Raw genomic sequence first — 25965 nt, 5'->3', positions numbered from 1 at the left:
TCAGTCACATAGAACAACCAGAGAGTAGCTTCAATGAGGAATGGAACGTATAATAATCAAGTGGAATTCCTGGTTTCCATCAGCAACACTTTTACCATTATTTTACCATTCTAAAGTGCCAAGTAAGATACGTTAATTTTCAAGGGAGAATACAAAAGTACAACAACAAAGACCATCCCACCTTATTTTGATACTTTAAAGTTCCTCGGTAAAAATAAGCTCGCTCACTGTTAGGAAGAATTTTGATTGCCTCATTGCAATTCAGAATTGCCTTAGAGTATCTACCTTTACTTCCATAGTAAGCAGCACGACTCATATATGCCTGTAGAGATGAAGACAAAATGATGACATGGTAAAAAAACCAGCTTTGTTTAGCATTATAAAACAAGGGTTAGATAGAAGACAGAAATTATGAGTTTATAAAAACATACACCTTATGAAGCTTGTAATTTCTTTTATTTAATGCTTGCCATGTGCTTGCTGGCAGATTACAAGGCAATACATCCATAAATGCAAAACCTGTCAGTCTTCGAACTGACAAATATGCCTCACAGAAACAAACTATCAGGAGTCTTTATATTACCTGGAAATGTGATGGACAAAGGGCAAGTGCTCGATTGAAATCTCGGATGCACTCAGCTTGTCTGAGCTGCATTCTACACAGCCCTCGCTGATAAAAAGCATCTGGGTAACTTGAATGTAGTCTGATAGCCATACTAAAAGCATCACGGGCCTAAAAGGATGACATATCTGGGTTAAATATTGTCCGTTTGTTCAGCTGAAACCATAGGCTGATTCTTTTGTACAGCTAGGTATGACCTATTTTTGCAGTTGGAACCCACCATTTACCTGCATTGTTTTTTATCATTTTCATCCATTTACTGCTACTTAAAATTTTGTAGTGTTTAACATCCTACCTAATGCAATCAAACTCAAGGAGGCACAATCTTACTCATTTAATCATCTTGTTTCTTCAGTGAGACTGCAAAAGTTTAAGCAAGCAGGTGGTCTTCTGTCTGTAAGAGCTGAAATAGTGAAGCTGTTTGTTGTCATGGACAATGGATTAACATGGCTAGTATGCAACTCCTTTAAAATCCATCCAGATAATTTTTTCCCTCTACATTGTACGTTAGCTTACAAAGTCACAGGGTTTTCCAGGATATACAGCTGTAATATCAGAATGCACACTGACACAGAAAGTCACCTTTTGCAGTTCTCAGGTATTACCACATTAGATATTTCAGACAATTTTGACAGCCTTTTTCCAAAAGAATATCACTTTTAACAAACAGCGTTAGAAGCAGACAAGGCAAGAAATTGATCTCTTCCCCATGAAATTCTGATATTCCAAATGTTTCTAGTTTCTGCCTCGAACCTTTTAGCAAATCAACAACTGAAACATATTTATTAAAAATATCAACATAGAAAATATTTGCATGAACTCACACTAGGCCTGCCACAAAGCTCACTGATAGGCTTTCAATAGTTTTCAACAAAGATGTCTCTCATACAGTTAAAAGTATTGATTTTTTTGAAAGAAGGGAAATATATTTTTCTTAGGTAATGCAACTTATTTCTTAGGTATCATACATCAGTGCCAAAGAGAACCAGCTAGGGGTGTTATGAGCTACAGTAATATAAAAAACAGTTAGCAAATTACAGACAGCTCCATAATACAATAATCTAGGAATTCCTTTTTCCAAGTTTACTACCAATTCACTAAGCCATCAATACTCCTACATGAGTGCAGTTTGTGTGTAAGAGCTGTGAAGACATTGAGAAACAGACAAGAAATTCATGTAGTTTTTTAATATATCAGAATAGCAATTAATTACATATTTTTTAAAAATCATAACATTAGCACTGGAGAAATGACTCACAAACTTGAAAGCCAGTCCAACGTACATCATGAATTCAACAGAAAATCGAGAAAGGCAGTGGAGGCTGTTTAAAATATTGAAATCATTTGTTCAGATATCATAGTTGTTGTTTACAAGCAGTGGAGTCAAAGCCTAATATATTCTATATAACTAATACCAACCCGTAATAAACTTTTTTGCTCCATGTAACACAGGCCTGTGAGATAATACATTTCTGCAGCTTCAAATGTATTAGGCAGCATTTTTGCTGAGGTCATCAGGAGCTTCATAGCTTTTTTAAAACTTCTCACAGCATCCTGCAATACAGAGAATATTAATAGTTGTAAAGCAGTTAACTGAAAATCTGCAAGATTTGTTAGACATTTTAAATTATTTTTAAATGTTGTTTTTCTTAGTCTTTCTTTGGGACATTGTGGTAAAAATTACTAGTCTAGTGTTTCTTGATGTTGCCGGAGTTAGACACGCTGTTGATCTCTGAATGGTTCATATTAAGAACCAATTAGAAAACCAGAAAAATATTCCTGAGATTTATTTATGTATGACCAAGTAGATAATGTATGCAATGTACTTATATTTATTTCCTCGGGAAGAAAAGGTATATCTTTTGATGAAGTCTGATGATAATGAAGTACTTGCTAGAGGTTTCTTTATGTAAATAATGACAAACTATTTATTCCATAGACAACTCATTAAATTTAATATCCATTAAGAAATATATTGAAAGGATCAATCCTGTATAGGCTTTGAAGGAACTTAAATGATTAGCCTCTCAGAATCTTACCATGTCTCACAGATCTGGACAATAATTTATGCATCTTTAATAATGCTTTGGTTTAAAGGACAATGTAAGAAAAACGACCAAAAAAATTAAGAACAGTTCAAGATAAGCCATTCCTCAGCTTTTGAGGATTACAAAGGGGCCACAGGTGAGTTTCAATAGCAAAAAGAGTAAAAGAAAGATAGCTTTCTTTTCCTTAAGTAATTCTTTCAAGATGAAGAAGTATTTGTTTAGAAAAATCAGTTTGAAAAACCAGTGCTCATAGGGCTGTCTGCAAATACCACACCTGCCTTCCCGAATTGTCAAGGTAGTAGAAGCTTTAAATGAAACAGGTCTTCATTTACTGCTATTTAAAAATCACTTTTCTCTATTCCTACATTCAAAAATAGTCTTAAGAGGAAAAAGAACTGTAGATACCTGAACTTACTCACATGTAATTCTAATGGCACAGCAGCTTTTCAGGGCACTATAGCCTGAAGTCTGATCATTTTCCCACACTAGGAGTATTGTGCCCTTCCTATCCAGACGAGGTGGCAATGCAAGTCCTCACCTCTGGGTGAGGCACTCTGAGAAATCAGGGAAAGACTCTAATACACATCCTCTTAACCATGACAACTGAAATGTGTTGAATTGGAGCATGTTAATGATCACTGTCTTTGACTTAGCATTCTTTCAAAGACAGCAGAACTAGTAATGTCCCATTATTGTTTGAGAGAAATAAAACACCCAAGCTGAACGAAAAAAGCTGAATGGATCAAGAGGTTTTATCTGGTACAAGCCCAGGGAGCAGGAGTACAATTTTTGCAAAGCACACGCCTTTTCGTTTAAAAAGAACCCGCAAACATGAGGCTAAGAGGAAACAGATAGCCTGAGCATTTCAAACACAGAACTTAACAGATCAGTAGATTCAAGTTTTTGTGAATCTACCTGTTACTTGCTGCTTTTGTGTTTAGGGAAACAGGATTCTCTACATTTTGTATAAAGAAATAGAACTGTACAAAAAGAAACAGCTAATCCATACTGTCAATTCCAAAAATTCTGCAGGCCTCAAATATTGGCTCACTGCAGGACTCAGAGGAGTGACAATATTGGTTAAACCCTATGAGATAAGAATATTCACAGAGTTGAGAAAATACCTGGAACTATACATTATATATTCAGTTCACATACATGAATTAAACTTTTGTACTGCATTTTATTAGACCAAAAAGATGCTAGACATACTTGTGCATTATTTGATTTCAAAAGAAGCAAAATTGTGACATCTAATGGATCTCAGTCTACGTAACTCTGTCTTTTAATTGATCATCTTCAATGTTTTAAAACTAAAATTGCCTATTTTTTGCTGAACTATTAGTGCTGTTGTTGCAAATTCTTATTCAGGTCTTCTTATAATTTAAACAATGAGGTACTCTGAAAGTTTATATACTAGCACATTTCATAAAATAATAAGAGAATACAGAAAGAAAAACATTGTCTGTCTTGGCATATATATATAATATAAACTTTTCTAACCTTGGTTTTCTTGGTTTTCATTTGTATTTTTCCTAAAATAACAAACGTTGAAGGTTCAGGTTGAGTTACAGCAGCTTCACGTAAGCACTCTATGGCCTTATTGTGATTTTGACAAAATGACTGAATGAGTGCTTGCTGAACAGGCTGAGATGTGAAGGATTCTGGAAGGAAACCACCACAAAAAACAGTAATCTCTTCTACTTCAACCTATATGTTTTCCAATATAGAATACCTTTAAATGATATGCAAACTTTAAAGTGCTATGAAAATATTTGGAGCATCAAAGCTTGCTTTAACATCAATAAAAATACAAATGTAAACTAAATACCTACAAAAGTCTGAACCTGAACAGTTATTTATCAATGAGTATAGTTTGATTGCTAAACATCTGCAAATATTTCCATTCCTTTCCCCACATATAAGAAACCTTTGCTCCGCAGAAGTATCACCATATACCTACGTTGTTTTTATAATCTTGTGCCCTGTGTATCCACTCTTGGTCACTACCAGAGACAGGAAATTAATCTCATACAGAATGGCTATTCATATGGATTCACCAAGAGCTTCAGGATGAACTGAACACTGCCATTTTATGCCCAGCACATAACAAGGAACTACTATACTGCAACATTTTTACTGTTCAGACACATTGGGAAGGTTCAGTTCTAAAGCTATTTGATATTTTGTTAGGAAAGACTGTATGTAAGTACAAAACAGAATCCTTACTCAATATCCCTTTAAAGCAGAAACTACCAATATTGAAAGGTAGAAACAAAAACAACAAGAACGCATAAAGGAAATTCTGAAATCACAGGTGACAGGACAGGCAACGGAGTACACCATTATTACCTTTAAAGGCTTTAGACATGCAAACAAAATATCCTAGATAACAAGTTCCTATATTTTAGCTGATTCATGGCAACTAACATATTTGCATGCTTGAGCTTGATTTTTCTGGACAATTCCTTGGTTACAGACTGTTGCCATGGTTCACAACTATGTAGGAAAACTGATGGAAATTGATGTTACCTTCATCCATTTCTGCAAGTTGGTGAATACATAAACTTGCCAGCTCATATTTCTTCAACTCCATTAAATACTGACCCCTGCAATGAAATATTTGTTGGATGTAAGTAGTAAAACTATTTTCAGGCATTTATTTCAAAGTGCAAATACTACTGAAATGTTTTCATTAGTATAAAAAGAGAAAAAGGAAAAGTATTCCCTTCCAATAAAAACATACAAAGTTTTTCCTTTCTTTTATCAGAAATATGTCAAACTTTTAATTTTTGTCTTTCACATCACAGTACTAAGAAATTATATGCTTACCTCTCTTCAGATTGTAGGAGTTAGAAATACACATTTTCTTTGGATTCCACAGCTAGTAACCCTTACAATCCCCAAAAGTGCAAAAATAATCTTAATAACACTGTTTCTAAAATCCACCACAGACTGAGAGCTGATAGATATGTTCTGTTTTCAAGGACAACTTTTTGCCTCTTCAGATATTGGCATCAGTATTAGAGGTCATGCTAGCCAAACCACACTCAGAGACAAGCTGAGCAAACCCACTCTTAAAACTGGGAAAATAGAGCATTATTGACTGGAACATAGTAACTAATCCTCCTAATACACCTGAGGAATAATATCCTAGCATTTCCTCCTTAGTTCTTACGGCTTCTCAGGGGAGGAAACAGCTTTATCTAGTAAATTATTTTTTAGTCTTGGTAAAGGTCACCACTTCTCACTGGGCTAAAGATGGGAAAGAATAATAATTCAAATCTAAATTGGCCTGGACCTAATCCTTCACATTCTTTGCATTATGTGGATTCTGCAGACAAATCCGTGAAGGACCCATTCATTCAGGGAAAACATTTAAAATAAATTTTTTCAAAGTTCAGACTTGTTTTTTTGTCATGGTACCTATTTACTTCTTTTTCCCCAGAAACTGTAGGTACCTCAAAGAACAGAGTCCTGTATATGAAAAAAGGTTTCTTCCTCCAAGTTAATGATTACAATAGTCGGGTGACACTTTGCACATAAAGTTCTTCAGGTTTGAAAATGCTATGAAGATGTTACATTTTTTAAAAACCCATTCAGAGCAGGTCTCAAAGAATACAAGGGTATCTAACAGCAGCATTCCAAATGGATTTTTTTTTTTTTAAGTGAGATATCTGTGAAGTTCTCAACTAATCACTTTCCTACCTTAATATGTAAAGTTGTGATTTATTTGGATAAAGATGAATGGCTCGGTTTATGTCCTTCACAGCATTTGATAAATTATGAATCTGTAATTTATGAAGAAAAAACAGCAATTTAATTGCTAATATGAACACATTTTGGAGACACAATTACTATATCTGTAAATGTGGTGCTGCAGGATGTAACACCCACATGGTAACAACTCACAAGGCACATAAACCCTCTGTAAAAAAGCTTTATGTTTTTAATAAAGGTCTGAAACATTTACCCTACATATTTCCATACTCTCCCACAGGGCAGATCCAAACTCCCCACAGTTGCTTTACTTTTCAAAATCTAAAGAGTCTGGACTATTGGGAAGGAAATTAGGTCATGAGATCCACATGCATGTATGTCCTGACGAATCTTCATTGCTGTAATGAATTTGCATTTATTTTTCAAGTGTCTGTGCATGTGGTCCCACTCAGTGTGCTTCAGATGCTGAGGAGAAAGGAGATCATTACAGTGAAGACCCCAAGGACTGATTCATCCAGCTGGGCTAGTTGCTAATTCAAACTCTCATTAAAGAACAGCACTGATGGAATGCAGATACTGAGCTTTATTTTACTCCTTTACACTGGAAAAAAATCCTGCCAAAAACCAACAACAAAAAAAAACTACAAAAGCAAAGCGAGCATTAGTGGATGACCTCCAATATAAACTAGCAGGCACAAGTTCTTAAAAACAATATCAAAAAAAAGAATATCATCAATCCATTTAGATGGACTCCGAGTTAAAAAACATTTCCTTTAGTTGTGGAAGAAAATTAACAGTGTAAGCAATTTCTCAAAACATTTGAAAACAAACTAAGCTCTGTGAAACACAAAAGTTGTTTGAATTCTGCCAATGAAATCTACAGAAATTAGGTCACACTGAATACTCCATTTCTTGTACTCCTGAGAGGGTCTCAAAAAACAAAATGTTATCAGAAACTGTTCTCAAATCCCACACAGAAGTAGAATACATTTTGTTTCACTGTAAATTAAAATATCTAAAATGTTTTCACTCCCATTTGTGGGGAAGAAAATTTGAGTTTCCTGAAAAATGAGAATTCAAGAAAATTATATTTTGAAAACACTGTATTTCAAAATGTGGGGGTTTATATTTACAAATATATATTTTTTCAAAAAAAATTTCTTGAAATATATTTCAGAAAAATTTATGAAAGCTCAGACTAGATGTACACTGATGTAGAAAAAATAAAATGACACTTGAAATATTTTGTGTTGTTGCATTACATGCCAACAGTATCTTATAATTGCAACGTATGTAATTCTATTATGGTGACAAGGACTACTTGAATCATATAGCTATAAGCAGGTTCTAACATCTGTATAACACCAAGACTTAAGTATTAAAATACTCACAACCACCATAAATATAAATAAAGCTATATTATGTGGCAAACAAAAGCAAAAGGGATGTATTACCTTATGATATGCTTGCGCTCTGCATACATAGGCTCGAACATTGAGAGGATCAATTTCAATGGCATTAGTAAACTGTCGAATAGCTTCATAGTATTGATCAAGATGCAACAGGAGTATCAAACCAATATTTAGGTAAGCAAAGATGACAGAGCTAAAAACAGAAAATTTTTTTCCTTTTGTTATTGCATTAAATATGTCATTGTATTAACTGTAACTTATACAGGCTTCATCTATTTTTATGATATCTATTTTGTGATCAATCTGAGCTAAAGAACTGTAATTGCCAGCAGAGACAGCTCTTTAAAAAACACCAGTTCGGTAGCTTGTTATGTTTGGCCGCACATGAGAGGCTCTTTGATCACCAGAAACAGCACTCCAAATGTGAACTGTGAAGAAATGATGGTAAGTCTCTGTCATAGACGTTGGACTAAAAACAGAGCTAGCTGGTAATTTTGTATATACTGAATACACCAAGAAATACTGAATTCTTCAACACTAAAAACATTCTGTAGTTTTAAAAGACTGACAAAGCTCACATGTTTTCCGTCTAGCCTGATCCCTTACTTTCTGTTACTTCACTTGGCTAGCTGCTAGGGAAACCTGGGTTTCCAAGATGTGCAATATCTTGCGCAGCCCACTTTTACAGACTGTTTCTAGGCAAAGTTCAAGACTTCATATAGCAGATCCAAGACAAAGGAAATGCTGAGGGGTCTTAAGGCCTGCCACAGTTTAGAATGGAAGCCTTTGCTCAAGGCTGGACTGTTGAGATTGCCCAAGGCTGAAGAAATCAATACCTTTAGAGTAAGGTTACTCTAAAATGCAGCTAACTGGTATGGGAGGCTTGTTGCATATTGTAAGACCATTTGCATAGCAGGGTTGCTACAGAAATAATCTCTTTCTCAAGTATTTTTAAGTGGTAGGAAGAATCACATTTCAGAGAAACCACATCAGCTTGTCACCAACTATCATGGACCACAAACAGCATTTTTGGGGTTTTTTGCGTTAATTTCAGGGACACCAGTTACTGAGTTTTACTAAAGAAAAGACTGTGGCATTTTCTTTTGGGAAAAAAAAATAATAGTTTGACTATAGGCTGCAAGAGTGGGCTAACAAGAACCTTAAGAAGTTTAACAAGGACAAGTGTAAGGTCTTGCACCTGGGAAAACATAATCCGGGAGTGCAGCACAGACTGGGACCCACCTGGCTGGAGAGCAGCTCTGTGGAAAGGGACCTGGGGGTCCTGGTGGGCAGGAAGCTCAACATGAGCGAACAGTGTGCTGCTGCGGCCAAGGCGGCCAACAGGATGCTGGGTTGCATCAAAAAAAGGGCAGCACCAGCAGAGAGAAAGAAGTCATCATCCCACTCTACTCAGCACTTGTCAGGCCACACCTGGAGTACTGTGTACAGTTCTGGTCCCCGCTATACAAAAAGGGTGTGGACAGGCTGGAAGGGGTCCAGAGAAGGGCCACCAAGGTGATCAAAGGACTGGGAAGCTGCCATATGAGGATAGGCTGGGAGAGCTGGGTTTGTTCAGCCTTGAGAAAAGGAGGCTTAGAGGGGATCTCATCACCATGTACCAGTACTTAAGGGGCAGCTACAAAGAAGATGGAGACTCCCTTTTTACAAGGAGTCCCATGGAGAGGACAAGGGGGAATGGACACAAGTTGCTCTTGGCGAGATTCCGATTGGACACCAGAGGGAAATTTTTCACAGTAAGGACAGTCAACCACTGGAATAATCTCCCCAGGGAAGTGGTTGACTCCACCACATTGGACACTTCTTAAGATTCGGCTGGACAGGGTGCTGGGCCACCTTGTCTAGACTGTGCTCTTCCCAGAAAGGTTGGACCAGGTGATCCCTGAGGACCCTTCCAACCTGTGATTCTGTGACTTTTAACCTGCATTGTGGATAGATTCCCTCCCATAACACTAATGAAATTATTATGGCACGAGTAGTCAACTTTAATTAGGACTCCAGTTTTATCTTTTGTCTGCCAAACCTGAATAAGTTATTTGTCAAGTTGCCACATAACGCAAATAACATTTAATTTTGAAATAATTAATAATTCATTTTATTATACTCAGACTATAGTAAATGAAGCAAACGATACTAAAAGACAACATTATGGGTTTGTGTGGTTTACTTCCAGTCTATTTGCTGAATAACAGTTCTGATTCTACTTTCCTTTACTGGTACTTTTATGCCGCCAGGTAATCAGAATATAAACAACATATATAAAAATTCTCAAGTCCAATCACCTGTCCAAAGCTAGGACACTTTCAAAATCACAGACTGCAAGTGACCATTGACACTGTTCTGAGTAAACAATCCCACGGTGAAGAAAAGAACAGAAATTTTCCTGAGTGTCGTTGATGAGTACTGTGGGAGAAGAATAATAAAATCAGCTGTTCAGATATTCACGTATATTTCACTTACTCCATGCAACTTATTTGCACATTACTTTTTACTTTAGTTTTCTTAGAGTTTTATAAAATATTGTAGCAAACCATTACATAACATATTGGATCATAACAGAAACTGTTCATTGTGGCATGAAATACATTCAAGACATTTATAATTCGCAGTTAAATCCACTCGAACTGTTGAAAATAAAACAGAAAAGCTTAGGAAGCAAAGGAAAAATAACTGAAGAGAAACAACAGCAGCAGGAGTCAATGTCCGATAGCAAATTTAAAAGAAATGAAAAGGAGCAAGTTACTACAAAACACTGAATGACAACCATACATTTAAATATTTGCAACATGAAATATCTGTGTTATATTGCAGTATAGTAATTACCGGTGAATTCCTCTTTTTAATTATGAACACACACACCATTAAAAGAAACAAAGAATACCAGAAACACTGAAGTCCTGCAGAGCTCTTTTTGGATCAATCTGTCGTAGTATGCAACCTCTATAGTAGAATGCTAACCAACAGGAAGGGTCTAGATGAACCGCTGCTGCTAAGTCTTGTAATGCATTTCTGTACTGCTGCTGCTTAGCATATGCTCTTCCACGATACAGCCTGATAAGGAAGAAAGTTTCTCTTTAAATATACTTTCCCTTAGAAGATTATACCTACAGAATGAAGTCATACTGTGAAGTCATAGATCATTATTTATAATATTAACAGATTGAATCAATTTAATATCGAGTTCTTCCATTGTTTTTGTCATGCAACCTTGAAGTAATCATTCACGAAAAAAAATGTTGAAAATAGAATAAATATTCAATTTTATTTCTGAATTTAATAAAGCAAGTCTGAAATAGCAAGATCCAGTAATCTATACCATATAGACAGATCACTGCACTTGCATAAATCACATTCAATAAAACAGAACCCTGTATCAGCTTTGGGCATCACAGAATTGAATACAACTCTCTCCAAGTGCCACAGGCTACTTACTGGTGCAGCAGTTTCTGTATGGGAAATACTATTATGGGAATACTGATCTAAAAGAAAAAATACAAAACTGCCCTCATTACTATTAAAGCTTTCTGAAAACATCCATTGTATTTTTCAATACTTCTTTCAAACAGACGAGTTTACAAAATCAGGTCCTGCTATTTTATAATATTCCTCCCTCAAATTCAGGAAGCTAGTAATATATTTAAACAAGATAAATCACAAGTACAGATGGAAAAGTGTGAATAGAGAGCAATGGTTGTAAAATTATTTCATCAACGCAAAAAAAAAAACTTATACTTTTGTATTACTGAAGATAGCTTTCACTTATTAAGCGGGTCTTATGCTACATCCCACTTCTATGCAGAGTTATTGTGCAAAATATGTACTATCCCTTTTTCAGTCTAACACAGCAGTCATTTCCTCAAGAATTTAAATCACATGCTTAACTCTACACAAACACATGGCATTGATACTAATCACACTCACCATGACTATCCACAGAGCCCACAGACCAACACGTGAGCCTCAATGAACTAGGGGATTTCAGGAAACCAAATGCAGCTTTATGTTGCTTCAAGATTTTCAGAGTTTTAAGGAGCATCTGTAAATTACTTTAGTAGCACAGGAACCTAATGTCATAAGAAAGCCTTGCATGGTTCTGTGGTCCCCTGTGATGAAGGAGATGACTGACAGGTAGAAGATACACATAGGGGAACCCTTCCTTAGCCTTTTCTAGTCAGTTTGGATGGGAATCAGTTCCAGAATAAGACATATGAACTTAGGTGTCTATTTGTAGATGCTTGCAGCATATGTTAGGTGTCTGACTTCCCATTACAGCTGATGAAGATCTAGTCAATATAATCCAAGGAGATGAGAGCAATTCAGTTCATTCTAAAACAGACACTCACTAGCTGTTCAGCACAGCAGCTCTCCAGGCTTTATAGAAGAGCATATTCAGTCTACCTAGAATCTCCTAACTGTTTGATTAGCATCCTTGGCAATAATGTCTGCTCAGACACCTACATCCCATGGATACAGCAAGCTGACACCTAAATTCAGATATCATATCTGGTATTGAATATCTGCTTTTATTTTTATTTTATATCTGTTTTAATGAATCCAGAATAGACTCTAAAAAACAATTTAAATCTTTGCAGGAATTATATTAAAAATAAGTCAAGTTTTCTAGTAGGAAAATCAGGTAATTTTTTTTCAGTCTTTGTAAGTCAAACATCAAAATCATTTTTATAATTCAAAAATAAAGGATGCTTCTCATTCATAATTCAAAATTTTCAGAGGAGACAATTCAGCATAATGCTGAAACTAGAAGTGTCAAGGCAACCAATTGAAATTAGGCATAAAACTACGTAATCCTTAAGGACATTCTTCACTTTGAGCATGTGTTTAAATCCAGCTATTTAGAGCAAAGCACATATGCATATGCTTAAGTCCAACTGACTATATTTGCATTACTCCAGTGGGATCTAAGCACACGGTTCTGTGCTTAGCTAAATTAAGGTCTAGGGACTAATCCAAAGGCATTAAAGCAATAAAAAGATTCCCCGATAAATATCATGGCCTAGAAGTCTTATTCTATTAGACACATCTTTGGAAATGCAATTGCTTTATTATTGTTTAATGCATACTCAGTCTTTTACATATATTAATATTGTTTTAATAATCCACTTAAAATCCAAATACTTTTGTCAAACTATATATTCTACCTCGCCTGAGCATTGCTGGGGTCTTCCTTGATCACAGCTGTAAAATCCTGAATAGCTGTAGTCAAGACTGAATGGTCAAAGAAATGTATTCCACGTTTCATAAGTGCATCTGTTCTTTTCGGGTTATACTGAAAACACTAAAATGAAAAAAAAAATATAAGTAGTACATGATGTTATTCCTCATTCTTATTATTTCTAATGATTAAAAGTCTTAACCAAGCAAAAAATAATATATTCCTTTATTCTCAGATTTTCTTTTTTATTCCTTTGGCTTTTAATGTATATTTTCATTTCCATTAACTGTAAAGTGAAATAAAAAGGTAGTGATGCAAGCTTATTAGTGGCTGATAATTTGTAGACTTTCAGTCATTTATTGAATTAGCTGGCAGGAGTAACAGAAATTACTTATTTCCATAGCACTGCTTTTTTAAAAAAACTTCATTTATTTGAAAAGATCCCTATTCTCCAAGCTACTTGTCAGATATATCCAAATACAATTTATTTTTACTAAATCTACACAAAGTTACTACATTATTGTAACAATACAAAAAAGTGAACTTACTTTGGCATAATCGTCCATGGCCAATAACAATTGATTTTCTTCAGAATACAACTCAGCTCTCCTAAAATAAATGTCATCATCTGTAGGTCTGCATTTTATTGCAGAGCTATAACTGATGATTGCCAATGTATTATCACCTTGTTTCCTGTAAATTTCAGCCATTGACAGGTATGCATCTGAAACAACCACCCAAAATATAAAAGGCACTATTTCACAGCCCAAAAGAATAAGTCATCTCCTCCTTACAGGGTAATTAACACAAGCAGTAGAAATAGAACAGTAGATTACGCAAAAGGTGGGGAAATCCTGTTTTAATCTCAGCCACGGAACTCAGAAGTTGAGCTATAGCTGTGTGCTCAACTCCGGAGCCCATGCAGCTGTAAACTGACAGCTCTTGATGGATTCACAAGTACTAAAATCTTTGCTCTCTGTAGAGCTCTGTCAAAATGGCCTAACAAGCCATTTAATGTAGGCCTGTTGATCACAAACAAATATAAAGTGATTTAATTTAAATGGGCCCACACAATGTTTATCCCACTGTACCGGGTCTGATCAGGATAGAGTTAGCTTTCTTTATAACCACCCATATGGTGCTGCGTTTTGGATTTGTAGCTGAACCAGTGTTGACTGCACAACAAGGTTTTAGCTCTTGCTGAGCAATGCTTGCACAGTATCAAGGCTTCCTCCCACTCTGCCCTTTCTGCAGGAAGGAGGCTGGGGGTGGGCAAGAAGCTGGGAGGGGACACAGCTGGGACAGCTGACTTAACTAGGCCAAAAGGATACTCCATACCATATAACGTCATGCTCAGCAACAAAAAAAATAGGGGTAGGGAAAAAAGGGGGGGAAGGGGTGTCTTCCAAGTCCATGTCTAATTAAAATTTCCTTTGTTGCAACCTATGACCATTGCTCCTGTTCTGCTGTGCGTCTCAGAAGAGTCTGACTCTGTCTGCTCTCTTACCACCCATTATGTAGCTGAGAATAGATTTCCCTCTCAGCCTTAACTTCTCCAGGCTAATTAACTCATCTCCCTCAGCCTTTCCTTATACAGCTTAGGTTCCAGCCCCTTGACCATCTTAATGGCTTTCCAAGGGACTCTCTCCAGCTTGTCTCTCTCATATCAGGGATTCCAAAACTGGACAAAGTATTGTAAGTGCAGCATCACAACCCAGCAGAGGGGAATCACTCCCTGACTTGCAGGGCCTTGCCTGTCAAGCAGGTGGCATCTTTCCCTTTTAAGCTCCTTCCCAATTAAAAGGGTATGGCAGAACTGGGCTGATTGAAGCACAATAGCACACTGTCTCCATTACAGGATTGTTATAAACTTTCCCCATTAAATAATGGATACACTTTCCATTGGTCCCCCTTTTTCTTTTCCCTTTTTTTTTTCATTTTTAAAGACACACTAAAACTAAGTACATATTTGGCCTTAGAAAACCTTCTGTCCCAAGCCTTTGAAGATTCATGTCTGTTTTATAATCTTTCTAACGTGGATAACATAACTGATGTAAGGTTAAATACATACAAAAACACTTGCAGAACTTAGGCCAAAGGCAACTAGAGAAAAAAGTCTATGAAAAATTAACTGTTAAGTTACACTTCAGTAGATACTTACCGGCTTTATTTTTGCTCCATTTAGTTATAAAATTCAGGTCAACCAAAGCAGCAGAAATTCTGTCTTGAAAGAGGTAAATCAAATGTCTATGCCAGTAAGCATTAAGCAGTAGTGGTTCTAAGCTTATAGCCTATAAACAAAATAAGTAAATAACTTATGTATATTGCAGAAGGAACTTCTCAAATGTGCTAACAATGGCACATAGGAAATTAGAAAATATTTGCACTGAAATTATTATTTTTTAAGAAAATTCCTAGACTGACAAACTTTCATTTAACCTAAAAATCTGAAAAATTTTACTCATTGTCACTTGTTTATTTAGAAGCATCATGTACTTACACTTATGCAGAATCAGAGTCCAAGCTACCAGAATATTCAGCACAAAATATCAGTCAGCTGGGATATTACCATGTTTGATGATTTCTTTAAAATAGTTACCTGAACTATTTCTAGAAGTCAGAATTCTTCTATTTGTAAGTAAGCAATAATTACCCGTCCCTGTGAAAAGGGAATCAGCTTTTCAAACCATGCTGTTATGATTCCTATAGAAAGTATTTAACATTCCCTAAAAAAAAAAATCACTTGATAGATATTATCAGTCAAATAAGATATTTCACATATATTCAATATGGATATAACACACTCTTAACAGCCATGTGGAAATAAATACAGAGACAGTAATTCTCAAATTTTGGTCTATAAACTATTTCTAGGATCCATAAACTATATAGGAATTGTGTTCATATATCTTAAAGAGAAAAGCCAATAATGTTTTCACTAAAATATGCAATAACAATGGCAAGCAATTCTGTCCGTTGATATTGGCCCATCGGTCAATGAACCACTTTGCCAGGGCATGGAAATTTTAGCCTTTCAGATCCTTGACAGTCAGTTTCTAAAGTCTGGGGTGAATAAAAAAGACACAAGATAATCATTGAGTTTCTATAAATATTTGTCAATATAAATTGACAATTTTCTGGTCAGATTATTTATGATGTTTGGAAGGTAATATGTACAGATTGCAGGTGCATAAAATAGGTACCTATGACCCATTAAAAACAAACAAAAAAAGTATAGATTTATCCCCAAAAGAAGCATTAACAGAAATGGTATTATAAAAGAAAATTTCACTCTAAGACAATATGCATTTTGGAAAAGGCAAACTCTAGAAATAGAGTAAAATCTGAAGGGTGGATCTCACTTTGAGCCTCCTCAAAATTTATTGTGGTGTGAAACTGTTAGCTAAAAGGAATGCAGAAACCAACATGAAGCCAAGCTGTTTTGTACTTCATTTCGTTCCTGTGCACATTTCCAAAGACTCCAACTGACAGCGGTTTGCATTTCAGCAAAAGAAATGTTATTTACATTATTTAAAGGTGCCCCTTGTTAAGACTGTGTTCAGGCACACTGACAGATTGATGGTGTTCTACTGCCACAGAGAAGTATCAACACAAAAGGTCTGGTTCAATCTTGCATTATCAAGCACTCCAGTACAAGGATCATGAACCCCAAAGCAGCTGCTGAGCACTGCTTCTCCAAACACCAAATGCTGCGTTAGGAGCCAAGATGTTGGTCAAGGAAAGAAGGGTATCTTTTGCTGTATGACGTTATATATAGGATGAAGTACTTTGGGGTCCGAACCTGGTTATGACTAGCTGTGCATAGTACAGATGTTGAATGGCAATGAAAATACCATACCAAAAGCGCAATATATGACTTCTCTGCCCTGGTTTCACAAACATACAGAACTATATACCACTGCTTAAAGAATGCCTTGAAAGCTTTTACAGCTTCCACGTTTAAATTATAGACTGTAAAAATATTATTTTCATTTCTGGTTTTTCAGCAATTTTTTATGCTGTTTTGGTTGTTTATTTCTAGTTGTGCAGGGTCTTGGCTGAAGTAATAGAAGGTTTGTAGCACTATAAAGGGAAAGCAGAAGAAAGTGTTTTAAAAATAAACATACATAGAAAAATGCTAGTATTACTGTACAAAATCTTAGTGTCAAATGATAGTTTAATTATAAACAGGAAATTAATGATGTTTCAATTTATTTACTTACTATGTTTTTGCAGAAATTAAAAATATATTTTTCAGATTTGCCAGCAGCAAAAATTGAAGCAAAAGACTTACTTTCCTTTTTGTCTGTCCTACCTCCAACTCCATTTAGGAGTGTTGGATCATGAGCAAAGGTCTCCAAAGAAACATTGTAGTGCTTGGAGAACACTAGGGTAAATAAACACGGTTTATTAAGAGCCTGCATCTTCATTCTTGTGGGACTGAACTTGGATCATGCTGTCATACAAAGGTAAAAGATGGCAGCATTCAGCCAGTTATCGGCTCTCCTGCTTCTAGTTCTTCACCTGTCGAAGAACTCAGAGACTTAAAAAAAAGAGCTTGGTAGAAGTAAAACCTGGCATTAAACTTACTTTTTCCAAGTCATCCATAGCTGACTTTAACTTGCCCAACTTTCTTTGTATTGCTCCGCGCCTGCAGTAGTGAAAGGCTGAAGGATGCTTTTCCTTTGCTATTAGCTCAGACAGTCTTTTTACTTCATCTTCTAAATCTCCAATACTAACCGTTGCACCTTCAAGAAGAACAGGCTGTATTGAGTCAGCTAGTTCTATCTGTAGATTTGCCTCTTGAGAGTCCACCACCTCAGTTCCTTTTAGTAATTCAGTATCCTTCTCCTCAGAAGCAGTCCCACTAGGAGGGAAAGTTTCATCAAACCAGCAGCTCCATATTCCACTGACCCACATGCGAGCAGAAGTTTCTTTTGGAATTCCACCCCTCACTTCTGCAAACTTTTCAAAATCTAACAAACAAGGGATGCTGGGGCTCTGATATTGTTTGATTGCTGAAGACACCTCGATACTGAATTTATCATTAATAGGAAGCCTTCCCAGAGACACAGACCTAAGGAAAAATATATTAAAATTAACTAAAAGTTCCCAGATATATTAGCGACATCAAATTGCAATCTGCTAGTCAACAACTAGTCAAAACATATTGCTAGCTCTCTTGTTAATGATCATTTTTTAATTTATCAGCCATTTATCAAAAAGTATTATTGAAGCTGCAGGCAAGCAGAATTGTTCTGAATGACTTGTGTCCCCAGAACGTTCAGCACTTATTTGCAGTTGCATGCTTATTTCCTCCAAAAGCTTCTACCTCAGGTTTTCAAGGACATTGCTAAACCTAAGTAAAATATTTCAGAGTGGACAGTTACCAGCCTGGCTAAATGACGGCAAATCCTAGATGGATGAATATATCAATGACACGCCCAAAAGATATTAGGAAGAGGCCATGAGAATATAAGCAGAAGCACCACCACTTAGAGATGAAAAAAAAAGCACTTGAATTTACAAGGATATTTCCAAAATTATAATCTGGGAAAATTCATAACTTCCAGGATGAGAACCTTCACAAATGTTCAATAACAACATCTGCTTTGAGATGTCCAAGTTAAAGAAACAGAAGTCTTTACAGAAACACTTAGTCTTCATCACAAATAACACTAGGCTTGCTAATGCAGAAAGGAATAAATATATATAATACTATGTACCTAATAATTATAATAAATTATTATATGAATATTATAATATTTTATACTATGTATGAAGGATCCTACCAGCGAAAAAGGGGGGAAATGAAATAAAAAATGAGCAGGCCTATGCATGAATAATATGCAAAATAGTACAAAGATGAAATCCCCTTGTTTTCGCAAAACTGATATGAAAGCAAAGACAACAATACCCTTGTCTAAAACAAGACTTTGGAAAAAGGCCACTTCTCCCACAGTCACAGCTCGCTATATCAGTATATCATACTATTTAAGTAGCTTTGCTTTTCTTTAGAATAAACCTACTGAAAGCTGCCTAAAAGCAGAAAAAAAAGAAGCTGGATGGAAAAGTGGCCTGAATGACCAGGCCTGAGCATCAGTGTAACTACAATGTGGACACATATGACTGTACACAAAAATAGACATTTGGGGGTTTTTTGCAGGTCACACTAGCAGAACATTAATTGATTTTCTTTTATTTTTAATACTTGAATATTTTCTAAGGTACCCTGTATCTGACGTATGTAAATAATAAACAAGCACTAGAAAAACAGTGAGTTAGAGTAATACATGAAAACAAAAAGTAAAAAGCAAACTACTCATTTATGTAATCTATGAAGTTCGTGGTACAAAGGAGGTTAACCAGCCTAGCATTTTGGTTTCCTAAGAACTTAGAAATACCCTGTTGTCTTTCAGAAGAAAGATGTTTGACCATTTTTATCACGCATTCATGCTTAGATAAAACTTTTTCTGTTGTTGCATGAAGCAACACCATTTCCATTTAAAGTACAGTATACACTAAATGTCCTAGAGGTATCTGAGCAGTATGTATTTTTCTTTGCATCAAAAAAATATGTTATTCCTAAATAACTACTATTACTTAACTTCAGAGCAATATTTAATATGAAGACAGATAAAACCTGTAATTGGATAATACAGCTACAAATTAAAATACATTCTTTAAAAAAAGCAATTCACATTAATTAAAGAAAACCTTTTAAGAATCTTTGGGCGTTGACTTAATTTCTTAATCACAGCTTCTAATTTTCTAGGGTTTATTATTTTCTTTGATTTCTTTGTTTTCTTTCTTCTTGGGAAAACAGTGTATTTAATCCCAGCCTTTTGAGGTTGCTCCACAAGAACAATGTCATTCTCACTATCCTCTTGTCTGGTCAAAGTAGGCGGTTTTTCTACTGCTATGTCTGCCTGCACTGACTGAGGATCATCACAGATTTGATTCAATAGATGCTTGGTAGGGGAGCTTTTCCTGATCTCTGGCTCAACCTCTGGCTCAGCTATCCGTTGCTTCATAACCTCCAACTCTTTCATGCTGATTTTGAAATTAGCTGACATATTTAATGTAATTTCGTCTTTGAGAGCAGTCATCTCCAGAGCTGAGACGGATCTTTTAATCAAACTTGTCTGTTAAAAAAAAGACACTTAAATTATTTAGATGTTCATTTGAAATAAGATTTATATATCACATTTCCTTAGTTTTAATGGCCTGGATTTTATTTTATATAAAAATGTAAAGGAAAAAAAATAGCGACATGGGGACTACACTGTTGAAAAAAAAAAAAGTCGTATTTAATGGGAAAAAAAGATCTGCATACCTCAGGATATGTGTCAAACCAGAGATATCTGAAACATTAATTCAGTTATTTGAAGCTCATAAAGGGCTAAAAATCAATCTTCTCTAAAAAATATCACAAGAAATTTGAATTAAATACCCCCAGTCCTTGTAGGAAAGTTAAATTTTAACATCAAAAGTGTATGCCACTGGTGGTGACATTTACAAAAAGATAAACTGAGATATATTCATGACCTCAGAAGAAAAGACAGGAGGACTTTGTATAATGTTTGGAAGTACAATTGTATTATATGGAAACACACTTAACATCTGAAGCGAACTATGCACCCTCATACTTTGTGCCGCCATGACTGAATCACCTGATGAAATCAAACCGAAAGAATAACTGTTAACCTCTAGTGTTTAATTGTTATTAATTATTAAGCAAGTACTATTTGCAATAACAAATTGCTTCTCAGCCTTTTTGTTAATTCCAGTTCACTAACTTGCACTATATTACTAGGCATAACACATCTTTGTCTAAGAAATTAAAATGCAATTTCATGTCCACTGCCTGAAATTTACAGAGGGAAATATTTGTTAGTAATAAATAAATGGAAAAAAAAAGTATTGAATAATTTCAAAAAATTTTTTATTTTACTCAAAGAAGAACTTTTTCAATGCTTGGTTACAGACACCTGTTAAGAATTATTTACTTTATATATTTATTAGAAAGACACTGCATCAGCCTTTAGTTTATTTAAATAATAAATTAAAGCACTAAGTAATTAAATACCTTTCATTCTTTATTTGTGGTAATGCATTATACCCTGTGAAGTTCTGACAAGATAACAAAAAAAATCTCAATATCTCAATTGTGCTGCTTTTAATTACGAATTCTTTTTTAAATCTAAGTTTCATACTGATTCATTAAAAAGCTGAAACTCAATGTAAAGCTATCATTTATCACTACATGTATCTATCATTAGCTGTCATTTATCACCAAATCAAGTAGTTTGACTGCAAATTGCATAAATATGGAATTGTTACTTGATAAATACTTTTAATGAACCATGCATAGCTTTGCCAAAGGATTGCTAGCTGAATTCAGCAAGGCTACTTCTATTTGAACATGAAACTAGTATTTTAAAAATCAAGCATCAATGCCTAGTTCATATTGCAAATCTGGTGTTTTAATTATTTTATTTTTCATTTTATACTATGCCGCCATGTTTCATATCCATCTTTAAAATAACATGATCACAACATTTTAAGCAGGTCTTTATGGACTATATAGAAGTTTTAAATTAATACATACCCCTCAAATTCTTACACAAAATCAAACTTGTTAATAAAATATTACTTGTGTAATGCTATCAAGGTCATCTTTCCAGAAGTGTAAAATTTGCACTGTTTATTGCTGCTTTATCACAACTTCAATAGCCATAAGAGTAGATAGCACTTTACAGAATGGAAACTTGACAACATTGATGCTCTGATGTGTCTGAAATCCAGGGACCTGATACCACAAATCTTTACTCAGATATGTTGTTCCACTCATTTCAAGTTAGCTAGAGTACCGACTACTCACATCTCTATCCAAATCCCTGTAAAGTTAACAGGGGTTCTCACTGCAAAGCTATGTTCTCCGATTTAATGTAACAGATCTACTTGAAAAATACCTCACTTTAGCATTTAATAGAAAAATATTAGGTTGAATTCAGTTCAGTGGAAGAATTTCTTCCACAAAATCACTGTTTAGGAACACATACAAGTAAATATAAAATAATACCTCTGAGCTCTCACAGTCAGAAAAATCAGGCAAGGACTGGCACCTTCTCAGTAAACTTTTTGTCTACAGGTAAAACAAAAAGCAAAGTAAGTCTGAATTAGTCTGAGCCTAGTAGCAATAGAGCTTTCAGATACCTTCTGTTTTTAAAAGCAGAGCTAATGTCCAAAGAAATCTGTGTTTTCACAAAAAAAACAACCTGACCTTTGCCAGAGTGAAGGACAGCCTGCATTTGTCTGGATTTCTGGATCTCTTAAGCCCATTCGACTGCCAGTTGTCCAAAAATCCAAGAAACATTCAACATACTCATATAGATTAATGCTAAAGAGCAAGGACAGTCAGTGGACATACTCTATATGTGTACTATACGTGTTCCAATCTCAGAACACAATGTGAATACGCCACACACTTAATCACCTGGTGAATCTACTGCGTGTATGGAAATGTCTTTCCAATAAACATCTTTTAAGCCAGACACTTCTTAGAAGTGTCATATTCACTCCACATTAAATGACATTAGTCACACACATTCCTATCTCGAGAATCCCAGACAAAAAATGGCCACATCACAACCATAATTTCCAATGAGAATATTACTTATTCCTGAGAATCTGTATGTGCTTCATCTGTTATCAGTTGTTGTTAATAGACCTACTTGTACCATAGTAACCATTTTCTTTTTCAGTAAAATAGACGTTCCCAATAAGTCCACAAGTAAACATGGAATAAAATATGATTTTGTAGTAACTGCAGACTTTATTACTTCCAATTATTATATCTAATGGCCCAGTCAACTTGTAGGCAAAGGAATACCAGCACTTTCCATCTCTGCCGGACAATTCCAAATCACTTTATAGTTACATATACAGCTGTAACATCTTTCTGCCTGAGGCCAAAGATGATACAAAATTCCAAAGTTTTTAGCCAATGCAAAATAACTATTTTAAGTTGCTGCTGCCAGAGGATGTAGATGTGCAAAGCTGATCGCAGAATTCTTCCTTTTGACACAGTAAATAAGATTCTCCTCATTATTTACAGCCAGCTCCTGCAAGAAATGTTCAAACCAGCAGGTGTTCCTTTATCATAATCGAATTTATCTTTTTGTTCTGCTTCCATCTCATCTACATGTCACCCATTCTTGAATGATGTATTCTCAGATAGCCATAATCATTATTTTTAAAGCTGCTTTCAAGAACAAAAGCAAGCATGCCTTGCCCAACATGTTTCACCTTCAAATAGGAAGCAGATTATGCAACAGCTCTTAACTGCTCTAATAGTCCAAGCTTGCAGGTGGAGCCCTAAATTTTAATATTAAAAAGTGCCTCCAAACACTAAATTATACCTAGGAGCTCAGCTGCAGTAATAATATGCTAGCCACAGTTTGCTGTTTCTGGCTGCAAATACATCCACTCATGCATTAGTTTTCCTCACTTCCAGCTGAGGTCTCAGCAATATCAGCAGCCAGTTCCAAGGTTTCAGCTGTGTTTTAGCTGCCAGAACACTGAGTTGTACCTCAAATTCTCTGGTAGAGAAATATTTTCAGCTTACTTCCCATAGGATTTGAGTAAGCTTTTAGCCACTTCCACCTCTCAGATCTAGTTACCTGAAATAGCTAACCCTATGTAAACATACATAACTGAACACCATCATTAGGCACTTCAGGTCCTCAGTGGAGCTGCAGCTCTTTCTTCCTACATTGCCTCCATGAACTAGATCAACAGTGTTTGAGATAGTCAGGATTCTGCAATTGAAAAGACCCACACTGCAGCTTAGAGCCACACTTCAATATTTCACTTGCAAATCACCTGCATAGCATCAGTTGCCTGTCCTTTAATATTACATTCAGAGAAATTCTAGATTAAAAAAATTCACACACATGGAAACACCTCTTTTCCCCCATTCTGCTTCTTGACTCTTTCCAAGCAGTCTCAAGTTTCAAAAAGTGAGATTTAGCATTGTCTAATAAAAAATGAGCAAATATCTAACATAAAATTGTTTCTAGAAGTCAACTATATAGAAATATTTTCTTATTATTAGATCCTCAAACTAAGATTTGCTTTGCTAATCTCAATTTTTAGTGTTATATTAAAACAAAACTGTACTGTGATACACACCAGTCCATAATCAGAGAAATCATTATCATCTTGTTCAGCTTCTAACTCTTCTTCATGATCAGTGAAAAAATCTTCCAATACAACATCCTCAATAACGTTGCTCTGAAATATTAATATATTTGAATATGTGCAATGCTATTATTTTAGTCAGCTATAGAAAACATAGTAACAAATAAATAAAGCCTATAATGTATTTGAGCTAACGATTTATGATGATCAAGACCAACATCACAGAAGCCATTTATCGTAGGCTTCTGAGGGAGTACGTTCTTCAACATGATCAAGTATTACATGGTGCAAAAGGGGTAAAAACTTGAGGAAACTGATTATTGCTACCTGATTCTCTAAAGTTTTTATCTTTAGTTTTGGTGATTTATGTCAGGTTGCAGTAGTCCATAAAGGAACAAGAACACAGTTCTTCGTTTAGTCACAGCAATGCTAGGAGATGGGCACTATGTCAGGTTCATTCCTGTTATCAGTTAATCCATGCATGAATGGCTCATCTCTTGCAATAATATATTCACAGTGGAGATTTTACATTCAAAACATTTCAAAACTCAAAAATATCCGCATTTTCTAAAATGGGCTTTGTTAAATATCTGAAATATTGTATTACATTTTAATAGAAAACTGCCAGCATAGCAGAAGAAAAAAGTAGCTTTCAAGATAAATGTAAAGACATTAAGCAAGATAATATAATAGAAAGCAGTAATTAAGAATAATTACTACCAGAAACTTTATTATTGTAGAAAACTAGATTAAACAATACTATAATACGTATTATTCCAAATGGTACAATGACTTCTATACCATGTTAACAATATGCAGAAATGTTAGTAAGGTAGCAGCATAAAAGACAATTATTACAGTTACAAATATAATGTTAGAAAAAGACGTATATTTCTGCAAAATATGGGAACACTAAAAATACACCTAAAATATTTACCTCATATGTAGGAAATAAAATTTCCTTTAATGAAGAAATTGGAGCAGAGAATTTCGGTGGAGCTGGAGCCCAAAACATTTTTAAAGCTTCTGGATAAATGGAAACCTTCAAAACCAATACAATTCAGTTATCAACTAACATAACTCAGTCTATAAATATGTACTAAATCTGAACTATCATGTGATAAAGTGCTGTTTTCTGCTAAACATGATTTTGTAAAAAAACCACCTCACCAAATCCAGTGAATACAATGAAATCCCAAGAGGTAGAGGGCTCCACAGCCTGAATGAACAACCTGGTTTGCTCTTTTAGTGGTTTTATATGTTATTAATTAGCATATTAGCATATTTTACTAATTCAGAGAAGGAATTAAGAATTGAGATATGAGGTTTCAGAACAACACTCCCCATCAATGAAAAACTCCATATTCATTTTTATATTGTATATTGTCAAATGTTGAAAAACCAGCAGAGTTTTATTTCCAAGGTGTTCTGTTCTGTTGCACGACAATTCAAGAAAAAAAAAAAAAACAACCACTTCCCCCCCCCCACCCCCCCATTCTGGATTTTGTGTCATCATTTGTACAATTGTGCATGTACAGCATACATTTATTAAAATTATTTCTTACTTTCTCTCCTAACAGTTGAAGTTGCGGCTTTTTAAGACAATATTCAGATACTTTTTGGCATTCAGTTAAACTTTTTGATGTATGAGGGGGGAGAAAGTGAATCCCATCTGTCCAATTATTCTGGAATTGGTCTGAAATAGGAACTCCTTCATAACAAATTCTGCAGCAACAAAAAAGATTAATAAATTACTCTGATTATGTC

At 35.2% G+C, this 25965-nt stretch overlaps 1 protein-coding gene across 11 annotated transcripts in view; it reads right to left on the bottom strand.

Moving 5' to 3' along the window:
* The window catches only part of TTC6 (tetratricopeptide repeat domain 6), a 92582-nt gene that overhangs the window by 33398 nt on the left and 33219 nt on the right, over positions 1-25965 (bottom strand). For 9 of the 11 annotated variants that reach the window (XR_010374417.1, XM_064460326.1, XM_064460327.1 and 6 more), the window contains 18 exons: positions 25764-25923; positions 25136-25240; positions 24190-24291; positions 22079-22141; positions 19711-20138; positions 17584-18070; positions 15155-15284; positions 13542-13717; positions 12980-13116; positions 10702-10871; positions 10103-10223; positions 7845-7995; positions 6379-6461; positions 5203-5279; positions 4174-4334; positions 2042-2176; positions 584-733; positions 182-322 (listed from right to left, as the gene is read on the bottom strand). Coding sequence is in view for 10 of the 11 variants with exons in the window: in XM_064460326.1 (XP_064316396.1) it covers positions 182-322; positions 584-733; positions 2042-2176; positions 4174-4334; positions 5203-5279; positions 6379-6461; positions 7845-7995; positions 10103-10223; positions 10702-10871; positions 12980-13116; positions 13542-13717; positions 15155-15284; positions 17584-18070; positions 19711-20138; positions 22079-22141; positions 24190-24291; positions 25136-25240; positions 25764-25923 (2977 nt within the window). In the remaining variant the exon portion in view is untranslated. Of the gene's footprint in view, positions 1-181; positions 323-583; positions 734-2041; positions 2177-4173; positions 4335-5202; positions 5280-6378; positions 6462-6643; positions 6754-7844; positions 7996-10102; positions 10224-10701; positions 10872-12979; positions 13117-13541; positions 13718-15154; positions 15285-17583; positions 18071-19710; positions 20139-22078; positions 22142-24189; positions 24292-25135; positions 25241-25763; positions 25924-25965 lie in introns of those variants that run through there. The other 2 variants (XM_064460329.1, XM_064460331.1) reach the window with 2 other exon arrangements.

The sequence above is a fragment of the Phalacrocorax carbo genome, chromosome 9 (genome assembly GCF_963921805.1).
Source record: "Phalacrocorax carbo chromosome 9, bPhaCar2.1, whole genome shotgun sequence".
NCBI lineage: Eukaryota > Metazoa > Chordata > Aves > Suliformes > Phalacrocoracidae > Phalacrocorax > Phalacrocorax carbo.
This window is presented reverse-complemented; position numbering and strand designations above follow the sequence as displayed.